At 35.9% G+C, this 13,983-nt stretch overlaps 1 protein-coding gene across 1 annotated transcript; it reads left to right on the top strand.

Moving 5' to 3' along the window:
• The first annotated feature begins 1,320 nt into the window (after nucleotides 1–1,320).
• On the top strand, nucleotides 1,321–3,027 carry sst1.2 (somatostatin 1, tandem duplicate 2). The gene is made up of 2 exons (XM_057351508.1): nucleotides 1,321–2,179; nucleotides 2,714–3,027. The coding sequence occupies exons 1-2, from the start codon at nucleotides 1,880–1,882 to the stop codon at nucleotides 2,921–2,923; spliced, it is 510 nt and encodes a 169-aa protein (XP_057207491.1). The 5' UTR covers nucleotides 1,321–1,879; the 3' UTR covers nucleotides 2,924–3,027.
• The last annotated feature ends 10,956 nt before the right edge of the window (nucleotides 3,028–13,983 follow it).

Genomic DNA, 13,983 nt, shown 5'->3' with positions numbered 1-13,983 from the left:
CCTATTTTTAACAAGGTTAATGCTGATAATGGTGACATTAGCCATTTCATTTGAATTTTGTGACATCATATACAACAACCATTAGGAGTGAATATTTATTTGACTAAAAACTGCCGACTATCTGCTGTGTTAAAGATCTGATGATCTCGGCTGGAGGTACATTTCATGTTTCTATGACTGTAGTAAACATTAAGAAGACGGATTGATAGGAAGTAAAATGTTTAATGCTGTATCATTCAGTCTTTGTAGCTGCTTAGTTCTCATCCATACTGATCTTAATAAGCAGAAGCAATGTTTTTAATTTTTTAACACTTCACCAGTGCATATTGATTATTGTGTTTTTGTTGTGTAGTGCCATTGCACTAATTCAATACATATTTTGGATAATGTCTTGTCTTGTGTGTAACTTGTAGTTAAGATGAAAATATCTTTTTCACCCTATGATAAGAAATGACATCAGGGACATTTCAAGTCAAATGTTTTATGTAATTAAAAACCTGGTTACACGTTCAAGATTTGTTTTTCAAATTTATAATACTTTATTAAATGGGTTACTTCACCCAAAAATGAAAATTTTTGTCATCATTTATTCACCTTCGAGTTGTTCCAAATCTGTATAAATGTCTTTGTTCTGATGAACCCAGAGAAAGATATTTGGAAGAATGCTTGCAACCAGACAGATTTGGCCCCCCATTTACTACCATAGTAGGAAAAAAATACAATGGTAGTCAAAAGTGCCCCAGAACTGTTTGCTGTCCTACATTCTTCAAAATGTCTTCTTTTGTGTTCCAAAAGTCAATGGGGGGCAAGATCTGTTTGGTTATAAGCATTCTTCCAAATATCTTTCTCTGTGTTCATCAGAACAAAGACATTTATACATTTGGAACAACTCGAAGGTGAGTAAATGATGACAGAATTTTTGGGTGAAGCATCCCTTTAATACCTATAAATACTGACCACAAGATGTCAGAATAGTCTTTTCAAAAGACCCACTTCTGAAGTTTCTTACAAATATATTTTTTCATAAAGAATTGTAAAGTTAACATTGTCACATTACTTTAAATTGAAACTGACATTTAAAGTGGCACAGTCTCAGACCTGTTAATGCTCAAACATATTTGAACTCCTTTTAATCACAGTGCCAAAACCCAAGACATTTTTTTGTATATAATAAACATTTTTTGTACATACTGTAATAGATTTATACATGCAAGTCACAATGCCATGGTGTTGTGGGTCATTGCCCTCTCCTTAACGTACCAAGATTCCGAGCATCATTCATATTGGTAGCACAAAAAGTGAAGAAGTTGTGTGGTGTGCCATATTCTAAAACTTTCCAATCCTTAAGTATTAAGAAAAGTTAAAATGATGCACATCCAAGTATACTTTAATAATATGTTCCTGTTCTCCTGTTTTGTTGACGTGGCTTTAATGTTATTTCAAATCAAACCTGTCACTGTGTCTTTTTAGCAATGCTTTTAACTTTATTCAACATTCATTAATCATCCATTTTGTTCATTTAACTTGTCAATGTAGCTTTGACATCTGAGGTGCATGTGTGATGTAAATGGAATGTGTCTCAGCACAAACACACTTACTTCTGGTGTTAACACCACATAAAAGACACATTAGACACCTTCAGAATCAATTAAGAAGCTTACAAAAGCATTTATTCTTCACTTATGTCACTGTGCACTTGCTTCACAGAAAGGGAAACACACATCCAGGCATTTCTTTGTTGTATTTGTTTTAGATTAGCTGAATCCATTCTGTTTAATGCTTTCATCGTAAGTCATTGTCAAGTCAGGATTCGTGCAGTTGCATTATCTTAATGAGAGAGAATCCCATTAGTGGGCGAGCAGAATAATCGAAAAGCTTTATGACATCACAATCCACCATCACCCAGCAACCCCGGCAGCTGTCAGTCAATCCCGGGTGTTTAAAAAGAGCGCCTCGGCTTTCTGAAGTTCCAGAACCACCAGCTGATGAGAAGCGTTTCACGAGCGGACCGGATCAGAAGTTTAAGATGAGACTGTGTGAGCTTCAGTGCTACTTGGTCCTGTTGGGTCTGTCTGTTGTGCTATGTGGCCGCAGTGCAGACGCCCAGCTGGGACCAGACCTGGACCTTCGCCATCACAGACTTCTGCAGAGGGCAAAAGCCATTGGAGTGGCCACACAGGTGAGTCCTACAAACTTCATTCAGTGTGAACCACAAGGTACTTGTGTGTTTGTGGATGTTGCCGTTGCTGGCAGCATCATACCATCACGTACCATCACTTGTTTTCGTTATCTGCCATTCTATGTTCACCATGGGTGGCGGTTTAATTCTCAAGGAACGTATAATGATAAAATGTATACTTTGATGCACTGAAAGTGTTTTGGATAAACATCAACAATAATAATAATAATAATTTTATTTTTGTTATTAAATAATATTTTATATTGAATGAAAAACGCCATGTAATGTTTAATAGATAATATTTAACCCAAAGCAATTATTTCACTGTTCTGATCCACTTACACTGTTGTGTTTCAAAATAAAGGAATTCAAAGGGTACAAATTAAAAGCCAGGACATGTATGAACAGTTATGAAAATGTTATTATTTACACAAAGTAATTTTAGAGACAATTGTACTGTAGATCATATTGTTTAGTTGTCTTATGACTCTGATTTAATCTATATTTAATAGGAGTATTATCTCTTGTGTTTAGGACTGGACTAGAAAGGAGTTGGAGGAGCTACTTTCTGCACTGTCTGTGCCTGACATGGAGGATCGTGAGAATGATGTTTCCCCAGCGGGTGCCAATGAGAATCTGCGTATGGAGCTGGAACGCTCGGTGGAGAACACGAACGCACTCCCTCCTCGAGAACGCAAATCAGGATGCAAAAACTTCTACTGGAAGGGATTCACTTCTTGTTGAAGCTCTCTTTCACCAGTCACATAACTCACTTTCAGATATTTATGTGAGTTGATCGGTTTGATTGTATTTTAATAAATATGAAATAAATATAACGTTTTATTGTGGATGGTGTTGTTCAATGCGGTTGGTTAAATATAATCTACACTATATTCAGAGGTGGGTAGAGTAGCCAAAATCTTTACTCAAGTAAAGTACAAGTAACTAGAGAAATTGTTACTCAAGTAAAAGTCACTATTTAAAAAAATACTTGAGTAAAAGTAAAAAAGTATGCAATGAAAAAACTACTCAAGTAGCTAGTTACTTAGTATCTGATTATATAGGCCTACTACATTAAATTAATATTAACGCCAATATTTTAATATTACATTTTAATCAATGTTTTTAATTATCATAAGCAGATATCTTTGCAATATACTAGAGAGACTAAAGAATAGACAAACACAGAAGAGACGAGCATTTCTGTAATTTCATCCAGTCCTGATGTCAATGTAGTTTACACAATTTATTTAGAATAATAGACCATGTCAAACTAAAGCATGAACTGAACTCAGAGCATTTACTAAGATGATCTAGAACATCTGCAGTGCTCTCTTAAATGAAATACACATTTTTGAACAAAGCTCATGTTTTCTCGTGTTGTGTCACGTGTGTGTTGTGAAACGCTCTTACTTGTAAACAAACAGTAAACAGTGAACCACACGCCCATCAACAAGTTTTCTTCCTAATGTTCATCAAATGTATATTTCTGCAGGCTCACGTCTCTGTGTCTGACAGGTAACGCGCATGTTGCTGTGTCTGACGAACAGGTCGCGCGGTTGCGCGCATATGGCGGGCATTTATCATTGCTGCTAGCCAACAATATGACACATTTGCAGTTTGATTGTATAGATATAGATTAATATCCACTTCATCCAACGCTCTTTGTGTTCTGCGTGTTCTTAAGTTTCGCGCTACGAGGAGTGAGTAATCCTGCTTCAGATGATTCAGATCGTGCTGCGAACTGAACAAATCATTTAAACTGATTCATTAGCCTATTCAAATGGTTTTGCCCATTGTTCAATTAATGCTTTCAAAAGAATCGACTCAAAAGAGTCGATCACTCGGGAATGCCCGTAAAAAGAGACGACGACCTTGAAACAACGCGTTTTAAAAAGCATATTTTAAAATGAAGGAACGAAGGAACAATGTAACGAAGTAAAAGTACAGATTTTCTATTAGAAATTTACTCAAGTAAGAGTAAAAGTACACACTTTTAATTTTACTTTAAAAGTACATATTCTCCAAAATGTTACTCAAGTAAATGTAACAAATTAAATGTAGCTCGTTACTACCCACCTCTGACTATATTATATTATACTATACATTTTTAATTATCTCCTTTATATTCACACATTTGAGGGTAATAATCATGTAGCCTACAGGTTTGACTATGAGGGCAGGTGTACTGAAATTTCATCCTACCCGTTAGATTTTCCTACCAGGCATGCGCACATCAATGTTACGTCATGCGCTGTAAAATCATCCTACCTGTTAATTTTATACTGCTACGACAATCTGAAAGGGTATTTTCGTTGTTAAATCATTCTACATATTTATTTATTACTGGTAGGACAATCTGTAAAATCACCCTGTTTATTTTGTCGATGTGGTTTAGATTAAAAAAAATTTACGACAAGGTAGGACAAATGTCCTTACAATTTATCATACACCAACTTGTAAATACATCTGAAGTAGACTTTATCTATTTGAAAGGCATAATCAGCTTTAAATCTTATAAAACATCATTTGTTTTAAATCTAATAAACCAGCTTGTGTGAGGCTTTTGTTTACATGGTTTGGATTGTGACATCGCACTCATGATGTCACAAAAGAACCATTTTTGGTTCCCAAAGAACCCTTCATTCAAAAGTTTTTGAAACAAACATTTCTTTCTTACTTTTTCATTGTTTAAAGAACTCATCCTTTCCGCCATAAAAACATTGTGAAGTAGGCTATTTTTATTTTTAAAAGTGTAAAATCCAACTTAAACGTTTGTGTTTGTTCACAGTAGCCTATGTGTCACGTAACGGGCATTAGAGATTGCTCAATTAAACATGATGAGAGTCACGACATGCCAGTAGCTATGATTAAGAATGACAGTAAGAGAGAGGGAGAAAAAGATCAAATAAGTGCATTGTGTTCTGTAATTGAGTTTTAGCGGACACTCTCCTCCTTTCCACACGTTTCCATATCTTAACACGCGTGAAAAGAAAACACCCACCCACGCACGCGCGCACACACACGCACACGCACACACGCACGCACACACACGCACGCACGCACACACACACACACACACACACACACACACACACGCACGCACGCACACACACACACGCACAGGCTTTGGTTGACTATCCCCGTGGGGACAGTCCATAGGCGTAATGTTTTTATACTGTACAAACTGTATATTCTATCCCCTATCCCTAATCCTACCCCTAAACCTAAAGATCATAGAACACTTTTTGCATTTTTAGATTTGTAAAAAATATTGTTCTGTACAATTTATTAGCTTTTTTGCCCCTGGGGACCTCAATTTTGGTCCCCACGGTGACACGAGTCCCCATGTGTTGGTGTGTATTCAGGTTTAGGTCCCCACCGGGATATACAAACATGAACACACACACGCACACGCACACACACACGCACACGCACGCACACACACACTCCTGTTTGATATGTTCTTCATTAGCGTGTTATTGGTTGTGAAAACACACCGTGTCCATGCTCCTGTCTGTGCCCCCCCACACACAAACCATCACGCGCACACATATACCGACAAGGTGGAAAAGGCTGTTAGTCAGTTGTAATTGTGATTTAATTATCGTCCTGAAAGGAGCACAAATATTTCGACACATCTGGACTGTTTGATTAGCAAGCTTGAGAGGAGATTTCGGCAGGCATTATAAATGCCTCTCCGCCGCTCTGTTTACTGAGTACACACATTTCCTTGAGTGCCCGTGGTGTGTGCGCGCGCGCATTATTTTAATGCGGACACACTAGCACTTCACATTTAGGTCATGAATTGTGCTTGCATAAGACAAGTGTACATTTTTGTAACAGGTACAGTAGACATTTGCATGCAATATGAACTCCAACATCCAACTGCTGCACGAACTCCCAAAGTCTCATTATACTATACCTTTAAATTTCTAGCTCTGCTTTATATTGATACTTAAATATAAACAAAACGAAAATACTTTTATCTGGGTACAGAAATAAAACTGAACTGTATCTCTTCCTCGCACACATTAAGATTTTCCAGTCACATCACATACCTCCCTCATCCACCTAAAAACAAAACACAAATATCCCACAATCCCTCTGTTATGCGCAAAACAAGGCAAGGCCTATGGCTCTAGACTAACACTTGAGAGAGGTGGCACTGGTGCTACCAAGTTATTCAGTTGGTGGCACCAGCCCTTAATTTGATAGCACCAGAGTTGTAAGAAAAGAAAAAAGAATCACTAAAACTTCATTAAAATGTATTTAATACATTAATAAATCAATTATAATTTAATACAAATCATTGTTTATGATTGAATTATTTTTGTTGTATATGCAAGCTCTCTTTCAACACTTTACCATATTTAAAGCACATCTTTCTTAAAGCTACTTTCTTCCTTTGTTGTGAACAACTCCTATAAGAGAACACAATTCCTTAAATATCAGTGAGTGTTTTTGGGCCCGTCCTTTGTTGTTTGATTACATTATAACATTATAATATTATAAACAGAGATCTTTATTATGCTGCTGCCCCTTTAAGAGCTCGCGCAATACTGGAACACAAATGTGTTTTGTTTCCCAACTGTTTGGTCACGAAACTGAATACCTTCACAAGGTTTCTTGTTAATATGGGAATTTTGACGTTATTTTGTGTTAATATGTCCGTTTCAGAGTAAGAAGGCGTGAAAGAGAACTCGGTTTAGTATTTTGTGCTCTGACTCTCTGGGCGCGCGCATCTCAAACAACCCGCGAGACCTGAACGCTTTTAGTGATTATTCTTCATGAAAGCTGCATTGATACACGTTTGGCTTCTATCAATAGCGACTTACAAATAAATAGTATTTAGCGTGATGTATAACGCTTTGTATGCTTTGCGGTATTGTTAGAGAGCTTCATACAATAGTTCAGTGCTTTAAGTTTAAACCTGCATTAGCTTCACATGCATACAATACTCGCCACACATTTCGTTATCTTTGCTGTTTTGTACCTTCGCCGGGGAAATTCTTGTATTCTGCATGTTTATTTCAGATGCAAGAATGAGCGCTTCACTCGAATGCTCTTTCGGTCCTTACCAGCGAAATACGTCTTTGGGGGCGGGGCATTGATAGATAAGTGAATGGTTGAAGGAGGGGAGACGAAAATGAGTGACTAATTTCTGCGCATTAAGTTTATAGTGGCACGGGTGCGACCATTAAGAAAAACTTGTCGCACTGGCAGGAAAAATAGTCGCAAAATGTGACCATTTAGTCGCAGTCTAGAGACCTGGCCTTAACCATGAATCGAGTGTGTCTCTTCACTTTCCACACAGCTCAGCCAAAGCCCCTTAAGTGTCACGCTCTCCAAACAAAAGACTCATTACTGTCTTTCACGCTTTTTTATCGTGTATAAATAATAGCAGTAGGCACACAGCCAGAGTAAATTCATTTTAATACAGCTTAGGCGTTTCGTTTCCTAACTATTCTTTCTTTTCAGTCTGGTCGGATGGAGATACGTCCCCAGCTGTCAATCAAACAGACAATTAATAAGTGTTAATCTAAATTTGGTGAGGCATGGTTTCAGCTGCTTGATTTCCCTTTATCAGCTCGTGCTGCCCACCCACAGCTGTCATTTAATGGGAAGACATATTTCAGTTAGCTTGTGTTTAACACAAATATTTGCTAATGTTTCAACGTGATGCTGCCAAAATTCTGTGCAGACGCAAGCAAGCAAAAATAATAACATACCTAGTACGAAGTACATATCTGTAAATATAGGCCTAAATATAGATGTATTTACATATTATACTTGCATATATTATTTATAATAAAATATAACATATACATTATAGTAGACATGTTTGTTTACCAGTTGCAAGTACTTTTTTGTGACTCTATTCAAAGTCTCAGAGAGTAAACCAATGAGACATTGCCAAGGTGTAAATTGCACAACATGCATGTATTAGTTATTTCAATTTCAATTTATTATTATTTTTTTACATTAAAACATCATTTTAATAAGAATCACTTGCTTACTTGTGTATTTACTGTCAATGAAAATCCTGTCAGGTGCATTTAAATTCACACTGTGATAAGATAAATACAGTCGAGTTTTCTGACGTCTCTCTTTCTTTTTTATTATTTATTTATACATTTTTCTATATAGACGGTTTCATCTTAACAACATAGACAAACGTTACTTCCAAACGTTACTGCGCATGCGCACTTTTGTGACCCCAGCTTAACTTCCGGTACATGTTCACAAACAGATTATTTCTGATAACAATCAAAAGAAACCGAAGAACCGTTACTTGACTAAACTTGTCTCTCCAATATTTTGAATTTAGACTGCCATACCAAGCTCAACCGCTAGATGTCAATTCTTTGCGCAGATTCTTTGCGAAATACGTTTTCGCTTGTAACTGATGTATAATTTAATTTCTTACCCTCATGTTTGGTTTGTTTTAATTTTTATTTATTAATTTTACTTTTTTCTTCTCTTTTACTTTTGTACATGTCAATATTTTTCTATGTTCTACGGTGATGATATATGTTTACATCCTGTATGCATTGTATACTTTGCATATGAAAATGTTTACTTAAGTTTAAAAAAAAAACATGGCTATCACTAAATCCTTGGTGTTTCGAGTCTGAGGTCATCACGCAACCGCGTTTTTAGGCAATTTTAACAATTATGGGTAGTTTAGATGGTTAGAGTAAGGTTAGGGTGTGGGTTAGGGTAAAGGTTTCGTAAGACTTGAAACACCAAGGATTTAGTCAAAACCAACAAGCCTCGCCCAACGGATCTGACTCGAAACACCAGGGATTTAGTGAGAGCTGTTCAACCGCACCACCGTTTCCATTTAAAAAACGTTTTGCAATGTTTTGTCGGGGCTGAACGCATATTTATTTATAAAAAAATAATTTATATTTATTTTTTAAATATATATATATATTTAAAATATTTATTTTTGTCACAACATATGAATCTATACTTTATATGTTATCTGTCCACTGTAAATAAAACGTAATTTGACAGAATTTTACTGTTTGTTTGTAGATTTAATATTACCGTAATATTACTAGGAAACACGTGTACTTTTATAGGAAAATATATATATTTCTGCGCCCCAGAAATAAATCGTAAATAACAGGTTTTCTAGTAAATTTGCAGTCTTTTCTTTTTTACTGTTTCAATAATACTTGAAAAATATTTTTACAGTGTACAGTTTTTTTGTAGGACACTTAAAAACAATATAAAAATACAATATAACCAATGCCAATAACCAATTTGCAATATATTTTACTACAAAGTGTCCATTGGTTGCAGTGAGGTGATCCTATACTTTTGTTTGCCTTTTGACTTTTTGCATAATGCGTCATAGAGAACTATACACAATTGACAAACCGTGTGTGTTTGAGAAGATCAGTATGCTGTCTGCATGCTCTGTACTGCTCCATTAGTCTTTGAGGTCTTCTTAATAGAAACTCCCTACCCTTCATCCCATTAAACTCCATTTAACACACTCCCCATAGCTATATGTGTGTTTTAGAATGTGGTGTATGTTTACATATGGTTTGATGAAGATGAATGCTGACTAAACTGATGACAGATCTGTTTATTACATCACAGACATTGACAGCTTTATACTGAAAATACCCAATTGTGCACCTAAATGAGCACTTATACAAATATTGTTGTGCAGTGCAGCAAAATGTAATAGAAAAGTACATTTCCACAATAAAAGAATGCCACCCAATAGTTTGGGGTTGGGGTTTATCTATAGTAATTATAACTTAAGAGCCATGTAAATGGGAAGTACCCATAAAGACAAACAAGCTTGTGCGTATGTCGTATCTGATTCTGCATTATATAAGAGACCCTTTCATTCCACCTTTAAATGAGGTTCTGTATCTTCTAACAAAACATTCAAAGGCAGCGAATGAAAAGTGTTGCCTCCCAGTCATTTTAGGCCAACATTAACTTCATTAGCCGCACGCTGCACCATCAGCAGGGAAAGAACATTAGAGAAATGAGGCAGCACAAATATGTCCACTTCTGCCGGCAAATCTCCATTTAAACTCACTTAAACCATCACACAGCTAGTTTCTGCCTCCTCCGAGTCTCATACAAAGGATATTACTGTAGGAAAACCCAAAGCCAGACTGTAAACTGAAGTACTTCAGCTGTAAAAAACACTTTATATTTTCCTCCATCAATAAAACACTCAAGACGTTGTGCTTAGATGTCTCTGTGGAGGATGTGGGTGTTTGTCAAGGGTCAGTAGGTTGCGTTGAGAAATGGATTTAGGTGCTTGCGGAATGTTTGACAAGGATTTTATCAGGATACAATGTTGTTGTAATCTCTCATTGTGCAACTGACATTTACAAATTCAGTGGTCTTAATAATTATGTGAACAGTCTGGACACGCTTAAAAAGTAGTTATCTGTAATCTGTAATTAATATCTGTCAACGGCAGTGCAGCACATCTTCGCAGCAACTTCGCACAGCCATTGAAGAGGAGTGGAGTGGACCACAGGTCACAATCAACAACCTGATCAACTCTATGCGAAGGAGATGTGTTGAAGTGCGTGAGGCAAATGGTGGTCACACCAGATACTGACTGGTTTTCGGACCCCCCTGGACCCCCCAATACAGTAAAACTGCACATTTCAGAGTGGCCTTTTATTGTGGCCATGCTTAAGGCACACCTGTGCAATAATCATGCTGTCTAATCAGCATCTTGATATGCCACACCTGTGAGGTGGATGGATTATCTCGGCAAAGGAGAAGTGCTCACTAACACAGATTTAGACAGATTTGTGAACAATATGTGAGAGAAATAGGCCTTTTGTGTACATAGAAAAGTCTTCTTTGAAAAGAATCTTTGAGTTCAGCTCATGAAAAATGGGGGCAAAAACAAAAGTGTTGCGTTTATAATTTTGTTCAGTGTATATATATATATATATTTATGTGTGTGTGTATTGACAGATCTTGAGATGTTATTTATATAATATTTTTGATGAATGATTATTTTTTCATAGAAAACTTTTTTGTCTGACTGATCATGTGATCTTATTCAATCATGTGACATTTTAAATCAAGATGGCTTCTGTATCTTCACAATTGTTTCACTGGCATTGACAAAGGTCACATGTTACTGAAATGTTTGCTTGCCTTTGTTCTTCAGTAAAGCATGTTTTTTATCTCGCACTTTAATATTTTTCCTTTTTTGAGTCATAGTGTGTGGACCTTTATGAAGAGTTTTCAACCGCTAAGCCAACACTACTCTGGAAAGGGTATGTGTTGCTAAAAAATCATTTAAACTGAAAGTTCTGACTTAATATAATTTCAAGCAATAAAACACTTCCCCCAGGTGGTAATTTTATTGTTTTCAGTCAAATGGATTTTGTTAATAACTCCATTTTGGGTATATCGCGCGCACTTTTAGTTGTCTGTTGCATTTTTTGTTGCTCTGCTGATGTGGTGTGTTGCCAACCGATGAGCCGGCCAGTTTGCCTACTCATGACTACTGTTGTTTTCTCACGTGTTGATCTCACTGTGTTGTAAACATCACTATGCGGTAATGTATGACGTTTAACATAATGCATGAATGTCCTGCTATTTAAAACAATATCTACAAATCTGATTTCTGTTATTCCATTTAGAGAAATTTGAGTGAATCTTGTAATCTTCCAACTCAAAGTTGACTCTGACACCAGCATTCTTATGTTTGGGCACATATTTGCCTATGAGCAAAGACTAAAATACATCAAAAAGTATTTAGTTACAAATTACAAATACTTACTCATCAAATGCATTTAAATAAAACACAAAATACTGCTGTGAAAAATGTATTTAATTAAAATACAAGTAATTTGTTTTTTTGTAACTTATTTTACAAGCAATCATTTGAAGTACGAGAGTAACTGTGGAGTTAGATACACATAGAAGAAAGAGAGAAAAGTTGTCTAAACTAAACAGCAGTCCATCAACCACTCAGATTTCAGCAACACATCATTTTAATATTATCATCAGCCCCGTAATAAGTATTCAAGGTCATTCAAACCCATCAAAACTTCCAATTCAGCTAGGGGGTGGGTTACTCACGCTTTAACGCTCATCCAGATGCACCGTCCGTTCATTATTGCTAACATTTTCAGGAACAACATTCTTTATGTCGAGTCCTTCAAATAAAGTAAGTCGTGCTGGAGAAAAGTTTACTGAAACAGAGTAAATAAGTGACAACGGAATGTAAACAGATTTTTAAAACATGTTACAATTTTTGCTGTTTGAACTCGTGAATTATATTTTGCTGCTATCAGCTGCCCCAATGTTATCAACCCTTCACAAACTTTAAGGCGGACGTCCATTTTAAGTGCCAATAAATTAATTTCTCGTGACTAAATTATGCTCACGTATAGGTTATTCTTAATACGTCATATGTCAAAGAGCATACGGGTCATATGACCATAAAACATGGCGGACGCAGTATGTCCGAAATGTATAGAGGGTATGCATTGATGTCACTTTCCCACATGAACACGCCGGGACATGCTCCCTTGAGTGGTAAAACTAAGGCAAAATGGCTGCGTTCAATAGGAGGAACAAAAAACCGGGACTAAAACACGCAATTTTTTGCTGAAACTACAAGCAGCTGGACTCAACGGTGATCCTTACGACTACCTTATGAATTACAAAGGAATCAGGTGTTCTTAGACACTGAAATGTTGCGCGGAATTGTGTTTAATGATATTGTAACCATTCATTTTGCCCAGTGTTTTACCACTCAAGCAGACGCGTTCCGGCGTGTTCACGTGGGAAAGTGACGACACGTGCATACCCTCTATTCATACTTCTCCTACACACTGTAAAAAATAAAAAGTTGACTTAACTTAAAATTTCAAGGCAACTTGCTGCACAGCTTTTTTGAGTTTACTCAACTTTGGACCAAGTGGTTCACTCAACTCAAATCACTGCGTAAAGTCACAGGTCACTTTTTTGTTCAGCGAACATAGTTTTGTTAGTTGAAAAGACTTCTAATTCTTTTCTAATGTGTGTCAATAAATTATGTCAAGTGAACTTTTTTCTGTGAGTTTTTGGACAAATATGTTATGTTCTTGTGTTCTAGCAATGTTATAAAATAAAACTATAACTGCAGGTTTCAAGTTTTGTTTATTATCCTTAATGTTGAAAGAAATATAAATAAGGTCAAATAAAAGCCATTCTTCCTAACAGAAAAAAATGTTGAAAGAAATATAAACAAGGTCAAATAAAAACCATACTTCCTAACAGAAACAAAATGACCTGAAAAAAATGAAAATAAAAAAATCCTGGAAAATTTTCAAAATCAATTTAAAGCTAACGGAGGATAAATTAAGATTCACATTTAACCTTTTAACATGCTTAGGCTTTGACTCTATTTCTTTGAATGCATAAAACATTAAAACACCAATAAACATGTGAAATAAACAGTTTTTAGAACTGCAACTTTCAAACAAAGCAGTTCAACACTGGATGGTCTGCCCACCTTTCAGCAATGTAATATTGTCAACAATGTGAACATATATAATCAGCATTAACATTTTCAAACAAACGATTAACTAAATAAAAAAAAGAGTAAAAATACAAATCAAATTCAAATAAATTAACAAATAAAATGGCACAAAAAAGATTCTGAAAAAAATGAAAAATAAATGCACTATCAACAACAAAACATTTTTTTTATTAAAGTGACATTGTGAATTTGCATTTCAACAACAACAAATTTCCGATAACTGGTAAATATAGCCAGGATTGCAAAACATGAAGTTAGATTT

This window comes from Triplophysa rosa, linkage group LG14 (genome assembly GCF_024868665.1).
Source record: "Triplophysa rosa linkage group LG14, Trosa_1v2, whole genome shotgun sequence".
NCBI lineage: Eukaryota > Metazoa > Chordata > Actinopteri > Cypriniformes > Nemacheilidae > Triplophysa > Triplophysa rosa.
Note: the sequence above shows the minus strand (reverse complement) of the source record. Positions and strands in the feature narration are given on the sequence as shown.

Excerpts from the sequence above, each read along its gene's own strand:
- sst1.2 (XM_057351508.1), top strand. The coding sequence starts at position 1,880 with ATGACATCACAATCCACCATCACCCAGCAACCCCGGCAGCTGTCAGTC. Across the intron at positions 2,180-2,713 it reads CCATTGGAGTGGCCACACAG|GACTGGACTAGAAAGGAGTT; the intron begins GTGAGTCCTACA and ends TCTTGTGTTTAG.